The sequence below is a fragment of the Magnolia sinica genome, chromosome 4, assembly GCF_029962835.1.
Source record: "Magnolia sinica isolate HGM2019 chromosome 4, MsV1, whole genome shotgun sequence".
NCBI lineage: Eukaryota > Viridiplantae > Streptophyta > Magnoliopsida > Magnoliales > Magnoliaceae > Magnolia > Magnolia sinica.
The window spans coordinates 15908035-15925985 of NC_080576.1; the positions used below are offsets into that span (position 1 = coordinate 15908035).

General features: G+C 42.7%; 1 protein-coding gene across 1 annotated transcript; it reads left to right on the top strand.

The window, feature by feature from the left end:
• Positions 1-3375: 3375 nt before the first annotated feature.
• Positions 3376-16412, top strand: LOC131242571 (multiple organellar RNA editing factor 1, mitochondrial). The gene is made up of 5 exons (XM_058241295.1): positions 3376-3850; positions 13866-13963; positions 14110-14175; positions 14357-15081; positions 16115-16412. The coding sequence occupies exons 1-5, from the start codon at positions 3492-3494 to the stop codon at positions 16121-16123; spliced, it is 1257 nt and encodes a 418-aa protein (XP_058097278.1). The 5' UTR covers positions 3376-3491; the 3' UTR covers positions 16124-16412.
• Positions 16413-17951: the final 1539 nt, after the last annotated feature.

Consider the following 17951-nt stretch of genomic DNA (forward strand, 5'->3'; position numbering starts at 1 on the left):
CAATTGGCCCTGCCCAGCACAGGTCTGGACTCTTACTATTGAATCCAATGCTGGCCCATAACAGAGTTACAGAGTATCCCCACAAAAAGAGGACAGTGGCTTGCCGATTGAGATGACGGATACGGTCAGTAGGGGTGTGAGGATGCGGTCAGAAGGGATGTGAATGGGCACGCCTGGGCCGTGCCAGGGGCTACAGGAATCCTATTCCAACATTCTACTCTATTGAGGGTCATAGCTTTAGATAGGCCAAGCCTTTTCTTACTGCCTCCGCCTACGTCCTTTTGGGTTCTAGCCTGGCCCTTTGAAAGCCCTCGACTTGCATCAACTCACTCATGTTTGGTGCGTTTCTTGGTATCTGATGCACATTACCAAGCCATTTAAATATACTTTTCCATCTTATTACATATTATTGTTATTTCTAACTTTCCCTAAATACATTCATTTATAATTCTATCATTTCTCGTTTTGCCATTCATCCATCTCATTTAAGCTAAACTCATTTTATGAACATATCGTTCCTTAACAACGCAACATTTTGTCTCATAAAGCATGTCTATTCTTATAGCTATCCTATAAAATCTCTCTTTTCAGATTGAGGTGATACACAATTATCATATAAAACTCTAGAGGCATATCTCCATTTCTTCCACACAGCTTCAACTCTATGGGCAATGTTTTTCTCAATGTCCTCCACTCATGAATTATTGACCAAAGGTCCAAAGGTATCAAAAGTAGTCATTTTGGGAAGCTCCTTGATCCACAAATCTAACTAGTTCCTTATTTCTACTCCTATTATTATTAAAATTATACTACATATACTATGTTTTAATCCACTAATTTTAAATGATTTAGATTTTGAAGCATCCCTTGATAAACATATTTTTGTGTTTACACCTTCCCTCATCTTATTAATCAAATTTGTCATCTGCAAACAAAACACAATAGGATCTCCTCCTGCAAATGCTTTGTTAACTCATCCATAAGCAATGCAAAAAGGTACGTGCTCAATGCCACCACCTTGTGTAAGTTTGCAGTGATTCGAAACTCATCTCTCCACTACTTGTCCTGATATTTGATAATGCTCTGTCATACATATTCTTAATTACATCAATATATTCTCTTGAAACTCTCAATACCAACTAGATTTAACTCTCTAGGCACCTTATCGTAAGCTTTCTCTAAGTCAATAAAAACTATGTGGAGATCTTTCATCATTTCCCTTATATTTCCCCAGCAATTATTTGAGTACGAAAAAACTTTCAAGTAATACGCTTCCCAAGCATGAAACCGAACTGATTTTTATACATTCGCTCTCATGTTTTTGTCTTTAGTTGAATCAATCTAACTCAAAGTTTCATAGCGTGGTGTATACATTTAGTCCCATGATGTTAGTGATGCTCTGTATATCACCTTTCATCATTAATACGAACAATATGGCCCTAACCTTAATATGACTAAAAAACGTCTAGGCGCCTTACCTACTTGGCTAGACTAGAAAAGAGAGTGAATAAAAGTTTGAAAAATATCTCAAATTTAGGAAATTTTTTTTTTCAGATGTCCTCTACATCTATGACAAGGCTCATCACATGATAATAGAAACATGATCCCATATCCAGAAGTTCTTTTAAATTACACATGTACTATTGAATGGAAACTACTCACAAAATTCTTTAAATCATCTATTATACTTGTATAGCAATGACCCACTTGATGATTGGACTGGGACATTCATCATTAGTCTTGAGTTGGCTAGCTGTCCATATTTAAAGGCCCAAGCCTTAGCCCTAAAGGGCTAGGCAGCCTGTCCCATTGCCAACCCTCATCCAGTGGGCCCAATATCACAACCATCTTTCACCTCCATTTCATTCATTAATGAAAATAATTTATAGTCCATTTAAAACAAAGGAACAAGAAATAATAAATTAGATAAATGAGCAGAAATAAAAACATCACACATGTTAAAATGATTGTGAAGGTAGTACTTACAGTTGAAGGAGATATGACACACAAGAAATGTAAGCTACATCTTGAGTCTAACAAAGGAACCTGCTCAAGCCTACCAATGCCCGATTCTCCCCTCGAGCATATAAGAGTGTGCACCAACGCATGAGCATGCATATAAACTTGTGCATGGTATTGTATCAATTTGAAATACTAATGAGCAGAAAAACTTGTAAACTTTTAAGAATTCTCCTCATTATCTAATATGGGATTAGATTTTAGCACAAAAGATGAAAAATCAATATTTCAAAATACCAATTTTCTCCTTTTTTATTTTTTGAAATGTCCCAACATAGTCCACACAACATCAATAAAATCAAGCTTTAAATCCTCATATCAATGCGAACCCATTGTTGAATACATGGAAGCCAAAGAAGAGAAATCCATAAATAGCTTGTTTTTAGTTCCAAGTAATGCTGAAAAAATGCAATGCCCTTGAACATTCCTACTAGGAGTGGCAATATGGCGGGCTCAAGTGGGGTAAGGGTCAGCCCAAACCCAACCTAACCCACTTGAAAATCATTGACTGCAAGCCCGCCTTCGGGTCTGGCTCAACGGCGGGACAGGCACACCCAGGTCTGAGAATGGAATCTGAAGCTAAAGTTCAATTCCCACCATCGTTTCGGTTGGAAACTAGCTTCTCTAATCTCATACCCCCATTCAACATACGTTCCTCACCGTCGATCATCACGTGTCCTTCCAGTAGTGGAAACTTTTGATGACTGAACGGTTGGAAGAGCAATCATGTTAATATCCATTCAGTCCTTCCAACAACCTGATTATTATTTGTCACGGTTGTGTGGCTCACCTACCTGATTAGCGTGGTTTTTAAAACACCGGACGTCCACGGTTTGATCAGCAAGATAGACGGTCCTGATCTGCAGTGCGTAGTGTGGGATGTAGGATTCTCTCTACCATATATAATGCAGGCTGCCCGGTATAAGATCTTCATAGAGTGTCATTTGCATCAGATCGGAACCGCCAAAATAGTAAGACCCACTATATTTATTAGTTATATACGCAAAATATTAGATTGATTAGACAATCCTAACCTCTGATTAATGGATATATTTTTGTCGAATTTGGGCCATTTTGGTTTTAAATTTCGGTGGATGTCAGGCAATCTGACAGTTATAATTAAATTCCCAGTGCAAGTTTTTGTGTGTAATCCATCTACAATGGGCCCCACCATTTGGACGGTTTCGATTCGATGTTAATGCCACGTGTACGGTGGGGAGCCTTACCTGTTTCCCAGCTACATAACGGACGGCTATGCTACGATCCGGCATTTAAAACGTCCGTGCCGCGTCAAAAAACCGATACGCGTGTCAGATTCGAAGCCGATAGTTTTAAAGACGAAAATACCCTTTCAACCCCGTCACTCTCTCTCTCTCTCTCCAAAAACCCTACTCTTTACCTTACTATTTCTTCTTCTTCCCAAAACCCTAATCTCCTCCAAAAACCCTAAAATTCTCCGCAAGTTGACAACAATGGCTTCTCTCCGCCTACGTCGATCTCTCGTTCTTTCCTCTTCTCTCCCTAAACACCGTCCTTGCTCTTCCATCCCTCCTCCAAAACCCATCTCCTCACCACCCGCTCTTAGAAAATCTAACCTTCTGCCCCCTTCCAATTTCCTCATCCCATGTCGCTCCTTCCGATCTTCATCTCTCTCCTCATCGTCGCGATCGCACGATACTGACGATGGGAAGATTTCGCCAGATACGATCCTCTTCGAAGGCTGTGATTACAATCACTGGCTCATCACCATGGATTTCCCCAAGGATCCCAAGCCCACCCCTGAGGAGATGGTCGAGACATACGTCCAAACGCTCGCCAAGGTTGTCGGAAGGTACTTGCTGCTTTCTTCGCATTTTCTTTTCTTCAGACTGTCAAATTCCTTCAATCATGTATTAGGGTCTCTCTCTCTCTCTCTCTCTCTCTCTCTCTCTCTCTCACTTAGTTGGTGGAGGATTATAGCTGGTGACGATGATCGGTGGTTCTTTTTTATTTTTATTTCTTTTTTATTTTTTATAATGTAAAAAAGAGGATGATATTATGATATAAGAAGCATCCACTAGAATGTCTCTTTTGTAGATATTGCACATTTTCAGATTAATCAGGCCCGTCGATTTGGCGGTCCATGCTTTTGGGCCATTTCTTTGAAATCAAGGCAATTGGACGAAGTTAGCTATCTTCCATTGGCATGCAAATGGATGGTTGGAAAGATGCTGGAAGTTGGTAAATATGGGCAAAAATCGACATTCAACTGTCAAATGATTTTGGTTTCGCTGGTGGGAGTAAAAGGAACTGTCAAACTTCCAACCATCACAACTATCGGGTTATGTTCCATACACTCGGTGGCCCTCCAGATTAATGGTCCTGATCACATTCTTCTACTAGTTGGTGGAGAACACATTTCAAGGAACTTGCTTGATCACACATTAAAATAGCAATTCCCTTTTACAATGGGTGATGGTTTCATCTGCAACCAAAAAATTGGATTGTAGACACGTAAGTACTTGTCAAGCTGAGTCTAGAATACCAACTTTAGAATGCTGAGTTAGGCCATTATTTCCAGTGCTGATGAGGATTGTCAGCTTATCTGAGTGATTCAATTGGTTAGATGTTAAAACGTTTTAGAGTCTGGGTAGATTTTTGAGGATGAGATTTGGATGCAGCTCCATGTTTGATGGTTTTTACCGTGTTTCATTTCCTCTTTTTCTTTTTCTTCTTCTTCTTCTTCTTTAAAGGCAGATTGGGTTTTGAATGCAGTGCTGTTATTGCCTTGTTCAATCATTCAAAATGGTCGGTTTTCATATTCTGGGTTTGAGTAACTTTGTTTGATCTGGAGTGTAAGTTGTCAGATGACCTGGATGGTAGTACTGCTCCTGGGAATTTCAGTAGCCATATTTTGGTTGTAGTTAACTATTGGGTTTGATATGCAAGATTGCAGGCTTAGATCAGACCAATTCAGAAACAATCACACAAATTCCACATCCCACATGAAAATCCAAACATTCAATTAAAGGGGAATCTATGCGGGTCCAAGCCGACACAGGCTAGGACTGGACCAATAAAATTATAAACCAAACAATGTCAAAGGGAAATAAAATCAACTACTCATGCATAAAAATCAGTCCCTAATCCAAGGGATTCCCTAATTTCAATTCAAGGAACCCTAAGGTGATAAAAAGGGACAAATCAATTAGGGATCATGTAATATAGGGTTAGGATTCATGAAAAAATGACTATGAGAGGATAAAAGAGGATAAAAACCTAAGCCAAAAGATGATCCCGCGTGTGGACAACAACAATGGCCCAAACGGACGTGCGTGTGATCCTGACCGCACGTGTGTGGGGCCCACTATTCAGAAAAAGGCCACCTTGGCCCTGGTCAGCCAGGGATGGACTCCAAAACCTCCAAATTTCAGCTCGATCCGATGTACGGTTTGTGCGTGGTGCTCCGCCGAAGTTTCAGCTCGCCTGCGGGCCGAAATCTGGAAACCTGCTTCAATGAAGAAATCTGATGCAACAAAAGGACAAATTCAAAGTACGGATGGTGGGGGAAGATGGAAAAAAAAGATGATGGAAGATGGGGGTGAATTGGGATCGATGTGGCTTCGCACCACGGTAGTTAGCCCTTCGAAAAGGGAGGGCTTCGCACCCACTTTTGAATTCTTCCACAACTCACGAAGAGAGCAGAAAAATAAAGCAGGAATTTTTTATTAACTTCAATGAATGAAAAGAACTACAAAGGGTGCCTATTTATAGGGAGAACCCTATACCCAAAAACTCGCACCATGTGCGACACCTATTACTTGGCGATGAAGTAAACTAAAATAAAAACCAAACAAGGAAATCTAAAGCGTTCACGATGTTCTAAATAATAACAATAAGCAAAACTTAAAATATAAAACCAATCCGACGAGTGGGCCACGATCATGAGATCCCATGGTGGGCTTTTCTTGACTATCGGGCCACTTTTCTGAACCAAAACTTGTCTTCTAGGTAGGAGGCCCTCCCTGGACGTCGTCATCGAGCCAGATCGATGGTGGGGTCCTCCTTCTGCGTACGTACGTGCGTAGGGGTGGTGGTGTGCGGGCGTGCGTGTGCACGATGTCCTCATCAACTCTCCTCGGCTGCGAAGATTTCGCCACTGGCGAAATAAAACTCCTAAACCGTTCTAGGATGTCTGGATCAAGTCTCTGAAGCTCCTCCTCAGTGAGCCACGTGCTGTCCGAAGTTGGGCGTGACTTCCATTTAATTAGGTATTTCTGAAACCCGCCATCCGACGTGGAAATTATCTCATCGTCCAAGATATCCTCTATTTCCTCTCTGGGTGTGTGAAGGCTAGGTATGGAAGGCAGAGGCTGGGATGAAAGGTCGGGAAGAGGCCATGGATCAAAGGGTAAGGTTGGGACATCAGGATGGGTGGGCGAAGGGCTGGACAAAGTATCAGTGGGTCCCTGAAAAGCAACTAGATCCTCCACGTTGAATGTGGAACTAATTCCCATGGAAGGTGGAAGATCTACCTCATACGCATTGAGACCGTTTCGCTTTATAATTTTGAAGGGCCCAGCGCTACGCGCGTGTAACTTACGAATGGCCCCTGGAGGGTACCGCTCGGGCCTGATACGGACCATCACAGAGTCCCCAATATTGAACTCTTTGAAACGTCTATGTAGGTCTGCAGAAAGTTTGTAATGCTCATTACTAGTAGTGATCTTTCGCCTGATTTCTTGATGCAATGAATGTATGTGATGCGCAAAAGACTCGGCAGACTCCGATGGCCTATGAGACAATGACATGGGGATAAGATCAATAGGTTTCTTAGGCTTAAACCAGTAGCGACTTCAAAAGGACTTAGACTGGTGGATTATAGAACTATTGTATGCAAACTCGGTATGGGTAGTACGGCGTCCCATGTCTGGTATGCTCCCCACTAAACATCGAAGTAAACTCCCTAGGCTCCTATTAACCACCTCGGTCTGGCTATCGGTCTGAGGGCGGTAGGAGAAAATTGGAGCCTAGTATTCATCATGTGCCATAGTGTCTTCCAAAAGTAACTCATAAATCTCACGTCACGGTCAGACACTATGGTTTTGGCAACCCATGCAGTTTGACAACCTCACTAAAGAACAGCTTGGCAACATGAGAGGCGTCGGAGGTCTTAGAACAAGGAATGAAGTGGGCCATTTTAGAGAAACGGTCCACGACAACGAATATGGAGTCATGCTTTCGAATAGTCTTGGGAAGTCCAAGCATGAAGTCCATACTGATGTCCTGCCAAGGGATGAATGGGACTGGCAAAGGTGTATATAATCTTGTATTCTGTTTCCTCTGCTTTGCCAGTTGACAAGTACGGCATTGCCCTATAATTTTGGCCACGTCCCGCTTGAGGCTTGGCCAATGAAATCTATCCTCCACTAGGGCAATGGTCTTGTCATGACCGAAATGACCTGCAACCCCCCCTGAATGTAACTCCCAGACAAGAAAATCGCGAAGGGAGGTGCGTGCTATGCACAAGCGATCACTCCTAAACAAATATCCGTCCAAAATCAAATACTCACTGTTAGCTCCTGACGGACTCTCTAATAAAGACATACACAATCCCAAAATCTAGACACTCAAAATATCCTTCTTTGATGCGCTCAAGGCCCGTAGCTTCAATGTTCATGGAGTTGAGTAATGCGACTCGACGACTCAACGCGTCAGCAGGCTTCTTCTCTATACCGGCCTTGTGCTTAAGCACAAAAGTGTACTCTTGAAGGAATTGAACCCACTTAGCGTGCCTGGGGCTTAATTTCTTTTGAGAGTTCAAGTATCTTAAGGCCTCGTGATCTGAGAACAAGACGAATTCTTGCGATAATAGGTAATGTCGCCAATGGCGTAGTGATTGCACTACCGCGTAGAATTCCTTGTCATAGGTGGAATATCTTTGCTTCGCCTCATTCAGTTTCTCACTAAAAAAGGCGACAGGGTGCCCTTCCTGGCTAAGTACTCCCCCTATGCCGACTCCTGACGCGTCACATGCGACTTCAAAAGCTTTTGAAAAATCTGGAAGTCGCGTAACTGGAGCTTCGGTCATCTTGACCTTTATCTCCTTGAAGGCCTTCGAGGCGGCCTTTGTCCATTGAAACTCTCCCTTTTTTATGCAGTCCGTGATGGGAGCCACAATGGAACTGAAGCCTCGAATGAACCGCCTATAAAAAGTGGCTAAGCCATGAAAGCTACGCACCTCATGAATATTGCGGGGTTCAGGCCAATTAACGATGGCCTTGACCTTCTCGGGATCCGCCGATACGCCCTCAGCTGACACAATAAAACCTAAGAAGATCACACTACTAGACAAGAACGCGCACTTCTTTAGGTTGGCGTACAACTTCTCGGCCCTAAGGATCCCACAAACCTGCCTCAAATGGTTGAGGTGTTGCTCCTTAGTCATGCTATAAATCAAGATATCATCAAAGTATACAACCAGGAACTTCCCCATGAAGGGTCTCAACACGTGGGTCATCACACGCATGAAAGTGCTTGGGGCATTAGTTAACCCAAAAGGCATAACTAGCCACTCATATAGCCCATCCTTCGTCTTGAAGGCCGTCTTCCACTCATCACCAGGGCGTATACGGATTTGGTGATACCCACTTTTGAGGTTGATTTTTGAGAAGATAGTAGCATTAGCCATCATATCTAGCATGTCATCAAGACGCGGTATGGGAAATCGATACTTGATTGTAATTTTGTTGATGGCCCTACTATCAACACACATCCTCCATGTGCCATCCTTCTTAGGTGTAAGAAGGGCGGGCACGGCACACGGACTCATGCTCTCTCGAATGAAACCCTTCTCTAGGAGTTCATCAATCTGCCTCTTCAACTCAGCATGCTCCTTCGGGTTCATTCTGTAATGTGGGAGGTTTGGTAGAGTTGCCCCAGGGATTAAATCAATGGCATGCTGTATATCCCTCATAGGGGGAAGCTCATTCGGTAAATCATCAGGAAAAACATCACGAAACTCATGTACTACCTGAATGGCCTCAGTGGGTAACTCTACGCTAGTCTCTGGTACACTCTCCCTAGCCACAAGGGCGTATATCATCGAGTCCGCCTCCGTCTCTCGCTCAAAGTCTTTGGCATTGACAATATGGAGCGGTTTGGACTTGGACTTCGACTCCTTCACTTCTTTTAGGCCGCTCACACCACTCTACGTGGTGAACTCTTTTCCAGTTGTATTCTTGGGTGGCAGAGAATTTAGCTTGACCTTCTTTCCCTCAAACCAGAATGTACACACATTTGAACGACCAAATATGGTAACATCCCTGTCATAGAGCCATGGCCTACCCAGAATGACATGGCCCACATCCATAGGAACAACATCACACTAAATTGTGTCTTTATAAGATCCAAACTGAATAGGGACAAGACAGCGATGCGAGACTGGAATGGATGTTTCATCAACCCAGGAGACTCTATAGGGCTGAGGATGGGCTTCCAGCTTCAAGCCCAAACGACTCACAGTGCTAGTCGATGCCACGTTGGCACAACTACCACTATCCACGATCATCTTACAACTCTTTTCCCCACATTTTGCATAAGTGTAGAAGATCGTGTTGCGGCGCCAGTCATCAGTGTTCTTGGCTTGAGCCAGGGCGCAACGCACAATTGCGAGGGTCACAGACTCTTGTGCTCCCTCTTCCTCATCACTAGGGGTTCCGACTGGCTCATATTCCTCCTCCTCACTATCACTCTCTGGGGGCACTACTTCTACTTACCCATCAATAAGGAGTACTTTGTTGCCCTCTCTCGTGCTGCACTGGTGAGCAAAGTGACCAAACCCCTAACACCTAAAATACCTAGTGGCCCCACTTTCACGTGAACTAGACCCGACAATCTCTTTACCCTTATCATCCTTAGGTCTATGTTGAACATTAGGGGAAGGTTTGTTTTGGAATCCCGTGTTAGGTCTAGCCCCAGAGGGGTTGGCCTTAATACCGGATTCACGAAAGTCAAACCGCCTTTCCACATATGCTTTAAGGTATTGCTCGACATCTAACACTACTTGGTATAACTGTTCGATAGTGTCTATGTCTTTGGCGAGTAATTCTCTCCTAATGTCGGGACGGAGGCCCATTTTAAAACGCAGCAAGGGTGAGTACGGGGTCCTCATCAACCTCACAATGGGTCAATACTCTTCGAATTTCTCAATATAGTCAGCAACACTCATGGAACCCTGTCGAAGAGACTGCCACTCCTCAATCAACCGCATGCGATAAGAGAAAGGGAGGTACTTCTCTTTCAACGTTTCTTTCATTTCTCTCCAATGGACTATTGGAAGTTCCCTCGCTCTTTCTTTTTTTCGCTGAACCGTCGCCCAAAACCTCTTTGCTTGACCCACAAGCTTCATCTTGGCGAATCGGACTCGTCGAGCATCCGACATATCATACCACTCAAAATAGTGGTCCATATTCGCCAACCAATCTAAAAAAGCTTTAGGGTCCAAGTGACCATCAAAAGTAGGAGCATCTACCCTAACTCCCTTGAGGAGTTGTGCATCTGGGTCATATTGATCATGATGTCCCTCACGGGGTGGGTGCACAGGTACGCGTCCATGACCAGCTCCTTGGCCGCCTCCATTCCTTGGTCTAACCTCCCGACCAACTGCCTGAGATTGGGCATCCTCCCCAGTTGTGGGGTTTGCCCTGAAGGAGGCCTCTATTTCTTCAAGACGTTTATCTATGTGTTGTTCCAAATGCTTATTCAAGGACTCAACTTGCTGGGTTAACTTGGCCACTGTTTCTTGTAGTTGCTCCATGTTTAGTGTGGGGTGCAAACCGAAGCCGCGACCCGTACGTGTGGGCATATACTGACTTGCTCAACCTAAGGACCTGCTATGACAACTATATGCGTCTAAAAACTAAATGACCCTACGAGACTCTATATGAAGGAGACTACACACTGTTACTAAAATTCAGCTATATATGATGGACTGAATGCATGAAGGACTCAAACAAACTAAACCCTAAATATGTGGTGAATTCTCCTATAAGAACCCTAGGCTTTGATACCAAATTTGATGCAGGACATGGAAAATTAAATATGATATGCAAGATTGCATGCTTAGATCACACCAATTCAGAAACAATCGCACAAATTCCACATCCCACATGAAAATCCAAACATTCAATTAAAGGGGAATCTATGCGGGTCCAAGCCGACACGGGCTAGGACTGGACCAATAAAATTATAAACCAAACAATGTCAAAGGGAAATAAAATCAACTACTCACGCATAAAAATCAGTCCCTAATCCAAGGGATTCCCTAATTTCAATTCAAGGAACCCTAAGGTGATAAAAAGGGACAAATCAATTAGGGATCATGTAATATAGGGTTAGGATTCATGAAAAAATGACTATGAGAGGATAAAAGAGGATAAAAACCTGAGCCAAAAGATGATCCCGCGTGTGGACAACAACAAGGGCCCAAACGGACGTGCGTGTGATCCCGGCCGCACGTGTGTGGGGCCCACTATTCAGAAAAAGGCCACCTTGGCCCTGGTCAGCCAGGGATGGACTCCAAAACCTCCAAATTTCAGCTCGATCCGATGTACGGTTTGTGCGTGGTGCTCCGCCGAAGTTTCAGCTCGCTTGCGGGCCGAAATCTGGAAACCTGCTTCAATGAAGAAATCTGATGCAACAAAAGGACAAATTCGAAGTACGGATGGTGAGGGAAGATGGAAAAAAAGATGATGGAAGATGGGGGTGAATTGGGATCGATGTGGCTTCGCACCACGGTAGTTAGCCCTTCGAAAAGGGAGGGCTTCGCACCCACTTTTGAATTCTTCCACAACTCACGAAGAGAGCAGAAAAATAAAGCAGGAATTTTTTATTAACTTCAATGAATGAAAAGAACTACAAAGGGTGCCTATTTATAGGGAGAACCCTATACCCAAAAACTCGCACCATGTGCGACACCTATTACTTGGCGATGAAGTAAACTAAAATAAAAACCAAACAAGGAAATCTAAAGCGTTCACGATGTTCTAAATAATAACAATAAGCAAAACTTAAAATATAAAACCAATCCGACGAGTGGGCCACGATCATGAGATCCCATGGTGGGCTTTTTTTGACTATCGGGCCACTTTTTTGAACCAAAACTTGTCTTCTAGGTAGGAGGCCCTCCCTGGACGTCGTCATCGAGCCAGATCGATGGTGGGGTCCTCCTTCTGTGTACGTACGTGCGTAGGGGTGGTGGTGTGCGGGCGTGCGTGTGCACGATGTCCTCATCATTTTGGTTGTAGTTAACTATTGGGTTTGATTGTGGGTTGTTCTTGCTGAGCACTAGCAACTGTTTTTTATATATTTCCAGATAATGGTTTTTTTTTCTTACCATAGGTGCAGGGTAATTATTAAGGATTTTAGAATCTCGTTTGCATTTAGAAATTTTCCACTTAGTGATTTTTGAAATGGCCATGTTGCTGGGGATTATGACTGCCAGATTCCAGTTACTGGGTTTTGATTGCATGATTATACACATGGGTTGAAAACCTGAAAGCTCAACTTGAATAGAAGCTCCATATCGTTGAGTTGACTCAAAGCCTCTGCCAAAAGGCCGACTCAACCAAAATATGAAAACTTGATAAATAAAATTTTAAAATAGAAAAATGTAATATAAAATGCATAAATAAATAAAAATGAAAAGAAAATATAATACTTAGAAAGGCCTAGGAAAAGTTGATTTGGTTGAGATATTGACCAAACTCGATGAGATTGGAAAAGATTCAAGAAAATTTGAAATGATTTGATGAAAAAGAGTTTCCCATCATGTCAACTTGAAAGCCAATTGAGTGGAGTCAAATGGTTCAAATTTCAAGTCAACTAGACAAGTTTTTAAACTATGGTTATGCGTGTTGAATTCTGTTAGTTGTCTATTTTGTTTTAGAGTTTTGTTGGTAACGAAACTCCTGTTGTCTCAGTATTCCACTGGTTGCTTGCCTAATTCTGGCACAATTTGCCAGTGCACCCCTCCCATGTGCACATAATTCAAAATTGTTTATTATTTATGAAGTTTGCTAAGCCAAGATGCATGTATAAAGCCGTTCATATGTGCCGGCATTGCACACGGGCGTGAGATCCCATCATATGCTTCTTGCCATCTAGATTCCCTGGCCAGAAGTTGAGGTGGTCTGCTCGGCAGGCACACCACAACCTTATAAAATAGTTAGTTGGACAGTTAAGGAGAACTTGCTCAACTTTGCAATGTGTCCATTTATTCTGTGAATTGTGGCCCACTTGTTGATTTGACGAGCCTGATTTTGCATCAGAGCAGCAAAACAATGTGACCGACCTGGTAGATGAGTTGGATCAGATGCCTGTGTCACATAGGCACATATGATGGCCTGTACATTTCTTGCCTTGTACATGCATGCAGGCTTAGCAATGCTCTATTATTTGTTATATACCGTTGATGATATTTGTGATTGTAATGACAAATATTTTAACTATGGATAATCTATGGCGATTCCTTTGATATTCAGTTAGAAACTTGAACTGTGTAACAGAACCGTTGTAAGACAACCAATTCAGCCTTTAGTTCACCTTCTCTATGCAAGACAACCAAAAAAATCAGTCATGGTTTGGAATTTAGTTACTGGATATTTGGTGCTACATTTTATTCAGTTATTGATAGCTTGTTGCAGCTCCAGTTTGCCTGGATCTGGTTGCTGGCTTCAGTAATATGCCCGTTTTGGTGGATGTTTCAATGGATGCCTCTCTGTTGTATAACCATGTGTCTGGTAGATTTCATTTATGGATTAGGGTTTTAGAAATGATAGGTCTGATTTAGCAAATGTTGTTTCCAGTGTGGAGGAGGCGAAGAAGAGAATGTATGCTTGCAGTACAACAACCTACAATGGGTTTCAGGCTGTAATGACTGAGGAAATGTCTGAGAAGTTCCGAGGTAAGGTTTGAAGTTTGCAGTTGTCTTCTTATGGTTGACTGAGTGAGCGGTTCATGTAGAATGATTAGGGTCAATTGGGCATGAGTCACTTTTTATGGCTTTCTTCGTGTGAGATCTACTAATATTTCTGTTTTTCTTTTATTCAGGCTTGCCAGGAGTTGTTTTCATTTTGCCTGACTCATATATTGACCCTGTGAACAAGGAGTACGGAGGTCCGTATTTCTTCGTAGATCCTTTTCATTTGTACAATACTTGAAGTTTAAGAGCACTTTAACTCGACCTACCTTAAATCTTATCTTCATAGTTTGTAGTTTGTCTTATAAAACTGGAGTCTTTATCAGATTGTTGTGATCTCTGCCTCAATATGTCACATTGTTGTTACTTAATGATCAGGAGATAAATACATCAACGGGACCATCATTCCAAGGCCTCCCCCAGTTCAATATGGGAGGTCACAAGGAAGATATGGTGATCGAAACCGAAACTATGACAGGCCAAGGTACGACAGGCAACGCGAGCCAATGCCTATGCAGCAGGGAAATGCACCATATGATCAACGCAACACTATGCAAGGAGATGGAAGGAACTATGCACCGCATCAGAACTACGGTCCTGGTGGACAATCAGATGGGAGGGGCTATACCCCACCACCTGGTAGAGATTTTGCTCCTGCTGGGGAGAGGAAAGATTTTGGCCAAGGTGAAAGAAGAGATTATTATGGCCAAGGTGAACGCAGAGATCCGATTCCAATGGGTGGTAGAGATTATGCCTCCGGAGGAAGAGACAGTTATCAAGGGGAAAGGAGAGATCCGATGCCCCCATTTCAGAGGGATTACAACCAAGGAGCACAGGGGAATTATGTTAATCAGGAACGTAGGGACTTCTCACAGGGAGAGCGGAGGGATTATGCACCTCCTGGACATGGGGATTTCCGGGGAGATTACAGGAATGCTGGTCCTTCAGGAGGTGGAGATTACCGGCAGGGAGTGGGTTCTGGTTATGGGCAGAGTTACACTGGGTCTGGAGAAGGGCAAAGGTTCCCACAAGTGGACCGCAGAGATGGCATGCAAGGAGAACCAGGGAACTTTGCACCTGGGGAACAAACAGGGACAGGCCAGGTACAATCTCTTACTTTGCAAATGCCAGCCATTGGTAGAGGTTGTACGCAATATTAGTCTCGTCTCTGCAAACTGAATTATGCATGTCTCTATATGTTTGTGTGGAGATCATGTGTGAGAGTTTTCACATTTCATGCTCTCTTAGGAGCCTTAGCCTTTAGGGCCTGTTTGGAGTTGGTAGAGTTGTGTTGCGACTGGCAATCCATGGCATGCTATTGAGGCACCTGGTCATGAACATGCTGTTGCTGACTAGTTGTTCCATCCTTTCTTTGTCAAACATCATGGTCTGTGGATCATGGACATGATAGATTGTGGCACATGTGAGGAATTTGAAGATTGGTTGGTGGCAATCTTACACATGTGCCACATGTTTTGGTGCTTGAAGATTGATGGTGGCACATTTGCACATGTGGGATGCTTGAACTTGGACGGTCACACATGTTGCACATTGAAACATGTCACACATGCATGGATAAGCATTATCCTCGTGTGTACTATAACTGTATGTGTCATTGACAAGTAATTCTACCTCTCCAATTGAGACCCAATCTATAGTCTAATAGTCATCAATAACTACTTGTCCAAAAGTGCATTTGTTCTTGTGCATACAGGGGCTGACAAACCAAAGACATATGGTTGGTTGTGCATGACTTCTAGTTGGGGTTTGAGCATGACTTCTATTGGAGTGCAACTTTGCCCAAATCCACACAGTCCCCAATGCTGTGATTCGAGATGCAAACCTTAGGTATCATTTAGTTGTACCCCAAATTCCAAGTGAAATTGCAGTGAATGGATCCTTATTGATTTCCCTCAGCTTTTGGGGGCAGCCTGGTGAAAGAAATCGCAACATACAGACTGTTTTTTACCATCAGTCCCCAAGTCAATGAAATTATTCATCGTGGAAAAAAAAACATCCAGACTGCCTAGCTACTATCTCTTTAGTCTTTACATAAGCTTTATATGATGAAATTTATAGTTTACAATTTCTGTGCATAGATGATCCACTGACACTTAACGCTCTTCGGTGGCACAGGGACAGTAGTGAGGTTCCATGCTCTGATGGGAGGGAGAAGAAACTTGGCAAAGTGAGGAGCCAGAGCCTAATGTGAGAAAGTCAACTTACCTCTGTTTGAAAGAAACTATAGAGAAATGATGGTCCATTAAATAGTCTTGTATTAGGCATGTTATCTGTAATTAGTCTTTGTCCACCGTCTTTGTGAACCGAATCTGAATCGGGACCGTGTCAGGTCAGTTTCTTCTTCCTCCAATTGGGCCTTTTGTTTGGATAGAATTTTGGAGTTGGTAGTGATGGTCTATATCTTTGGATTGGACTTCTTTTTTTGAAAGGTAAGATACTTTTATCAGGACACTACCCAAGGAAAACCCCTGGCTCTGATAGCCCGTACAACCAAGCATGTCCAGGTAATTTTTATCAAGACACCGGTCTGAAGGTTAAATCTACTCATGGCATCCGTATATATGGCGTTACTCAAGACTTTTGGAAGTTTAGTCTATTCTCCAATCCTGGACCTTAATCTTCTTCTTCCAGTTTGACCTTTAATTTAGCAATGTCCTGAGCATTCCTAATCCAGCCATTTAGCAATGTTCTAGTGATATCTCTCTGCCCTGGAATCGACTTGAACCTACTCACTCCTAATGCGGATCTCCGTCCGTTGCATGCATGTGGCTCAGAAGTTCCCTTGATGCATTTATTTCTGATTTTATCATTCCTCACCTTGTTGACTCATCATCTCAACATTCTCATTTCAACTGCACTCATCTAAAGAATATGTTGAGTATGTTCTTTAACTGCACAACATTCCATCTTGTGAGGCTTGGCTGCTCTTATGGCTATAACCTATACAATTTTCCTTTAGTTAGTTTGCAGTGATTGCATAAACCTGAGACGCACTTCTATATATATATATATTCCATCCAGCTTTAATTCTGTGAGGAATATTCTTCTCTCATGAATCATTGACTTGAAATATTGAAAACGGTCGTTTCAGGTTCTTAGTCAGCAATTTTAACTAACTACTTATTTCTATTGCCATACTTACTAAAATAGTATTGCATATGTTGATGCAATTTCCCGGTAGACCCTCCTTGGTTAACCCTAGGACCTGCACATATGAAAGAAACTGACAAAGGAGACCTTGGCAAGTACAGGGGACCCTCCGATGCCTAAGTCAGGTTATTGAGTCTTTTGTATGTTAGGATCTTAAGGGAAAAGATTATCAGTTGAGTATTAGGGCATGTATGCGTACCTTACATTGGCTGAGGGTGCCTCTATTTATAGGAGAAGGAAGATAATATCGTAAGGAGTTTTTTTGATATGCTGGAGATCATTCCGTATAGGTATCCGGAATCGTCCAGGATCCTCTTGAGATTATCGTCGTCTGAGGTTCTTGGGATCTGATTTGATCCCTCGAAGATCTCTCCGAGATCTTTGGGCCGTTGGAGAGATTCCCGAATTGTTGGTTTGGGAGAAGATTGTGTCAGATATAGTAGACGCAAGCAATATTGAGCTTTCTGTTGAACCAGCTTTTGCCTTGTTTTAGAGGTTATCCTGAACTATGGTTGAGCTAAGGTCGAGCTATAGCCGAACTGTAGCTGAGATATGGCTGACCTATAGGTTAGGTCGGCGGTTGGCCATTTAAGTGGACTTATAGTTGCATCGACCTCCTTGAAAGTTGACCAGTCTTCGAACATAGATGCCCCTTAAGGCTCAAATCTAATTGGGTTTGTACTGGTTTGTAGAGTTGGTCCATTCCATCAGTCGACCAATCGACTCATCTATTTTTCCCCCAACAGCATACATGGTCTTCCAATTAAAATTATTTTCATGGATAGATTTTTTATTTTTATTT

Bases quoted from the DNA above. Each gene is read 5' to 3' on its own strand.
- LOC131242571 (XM_058241295.1), top strand. From the start codon at position 3,492: ATGGCTTCTCTCCGCCTACGTCGATCTCTCGTTCTTTCCTCTTCTCTC. The intron at 3,851-13,865 runs GTACTTGCTGCT...TGTTGTTTCCAG, and splicing joins CTCGCCAAGGTTGTCGGAAG to TGTGGAGGAGGCGAAGAAGA. The intron at 14,176-14,356 runs GTCCGTATTTCT...CTTAATGATCAG, and splicing joins TGTGAACAAGGAGTACGGAG to GAGATAAATACATCAACGGG.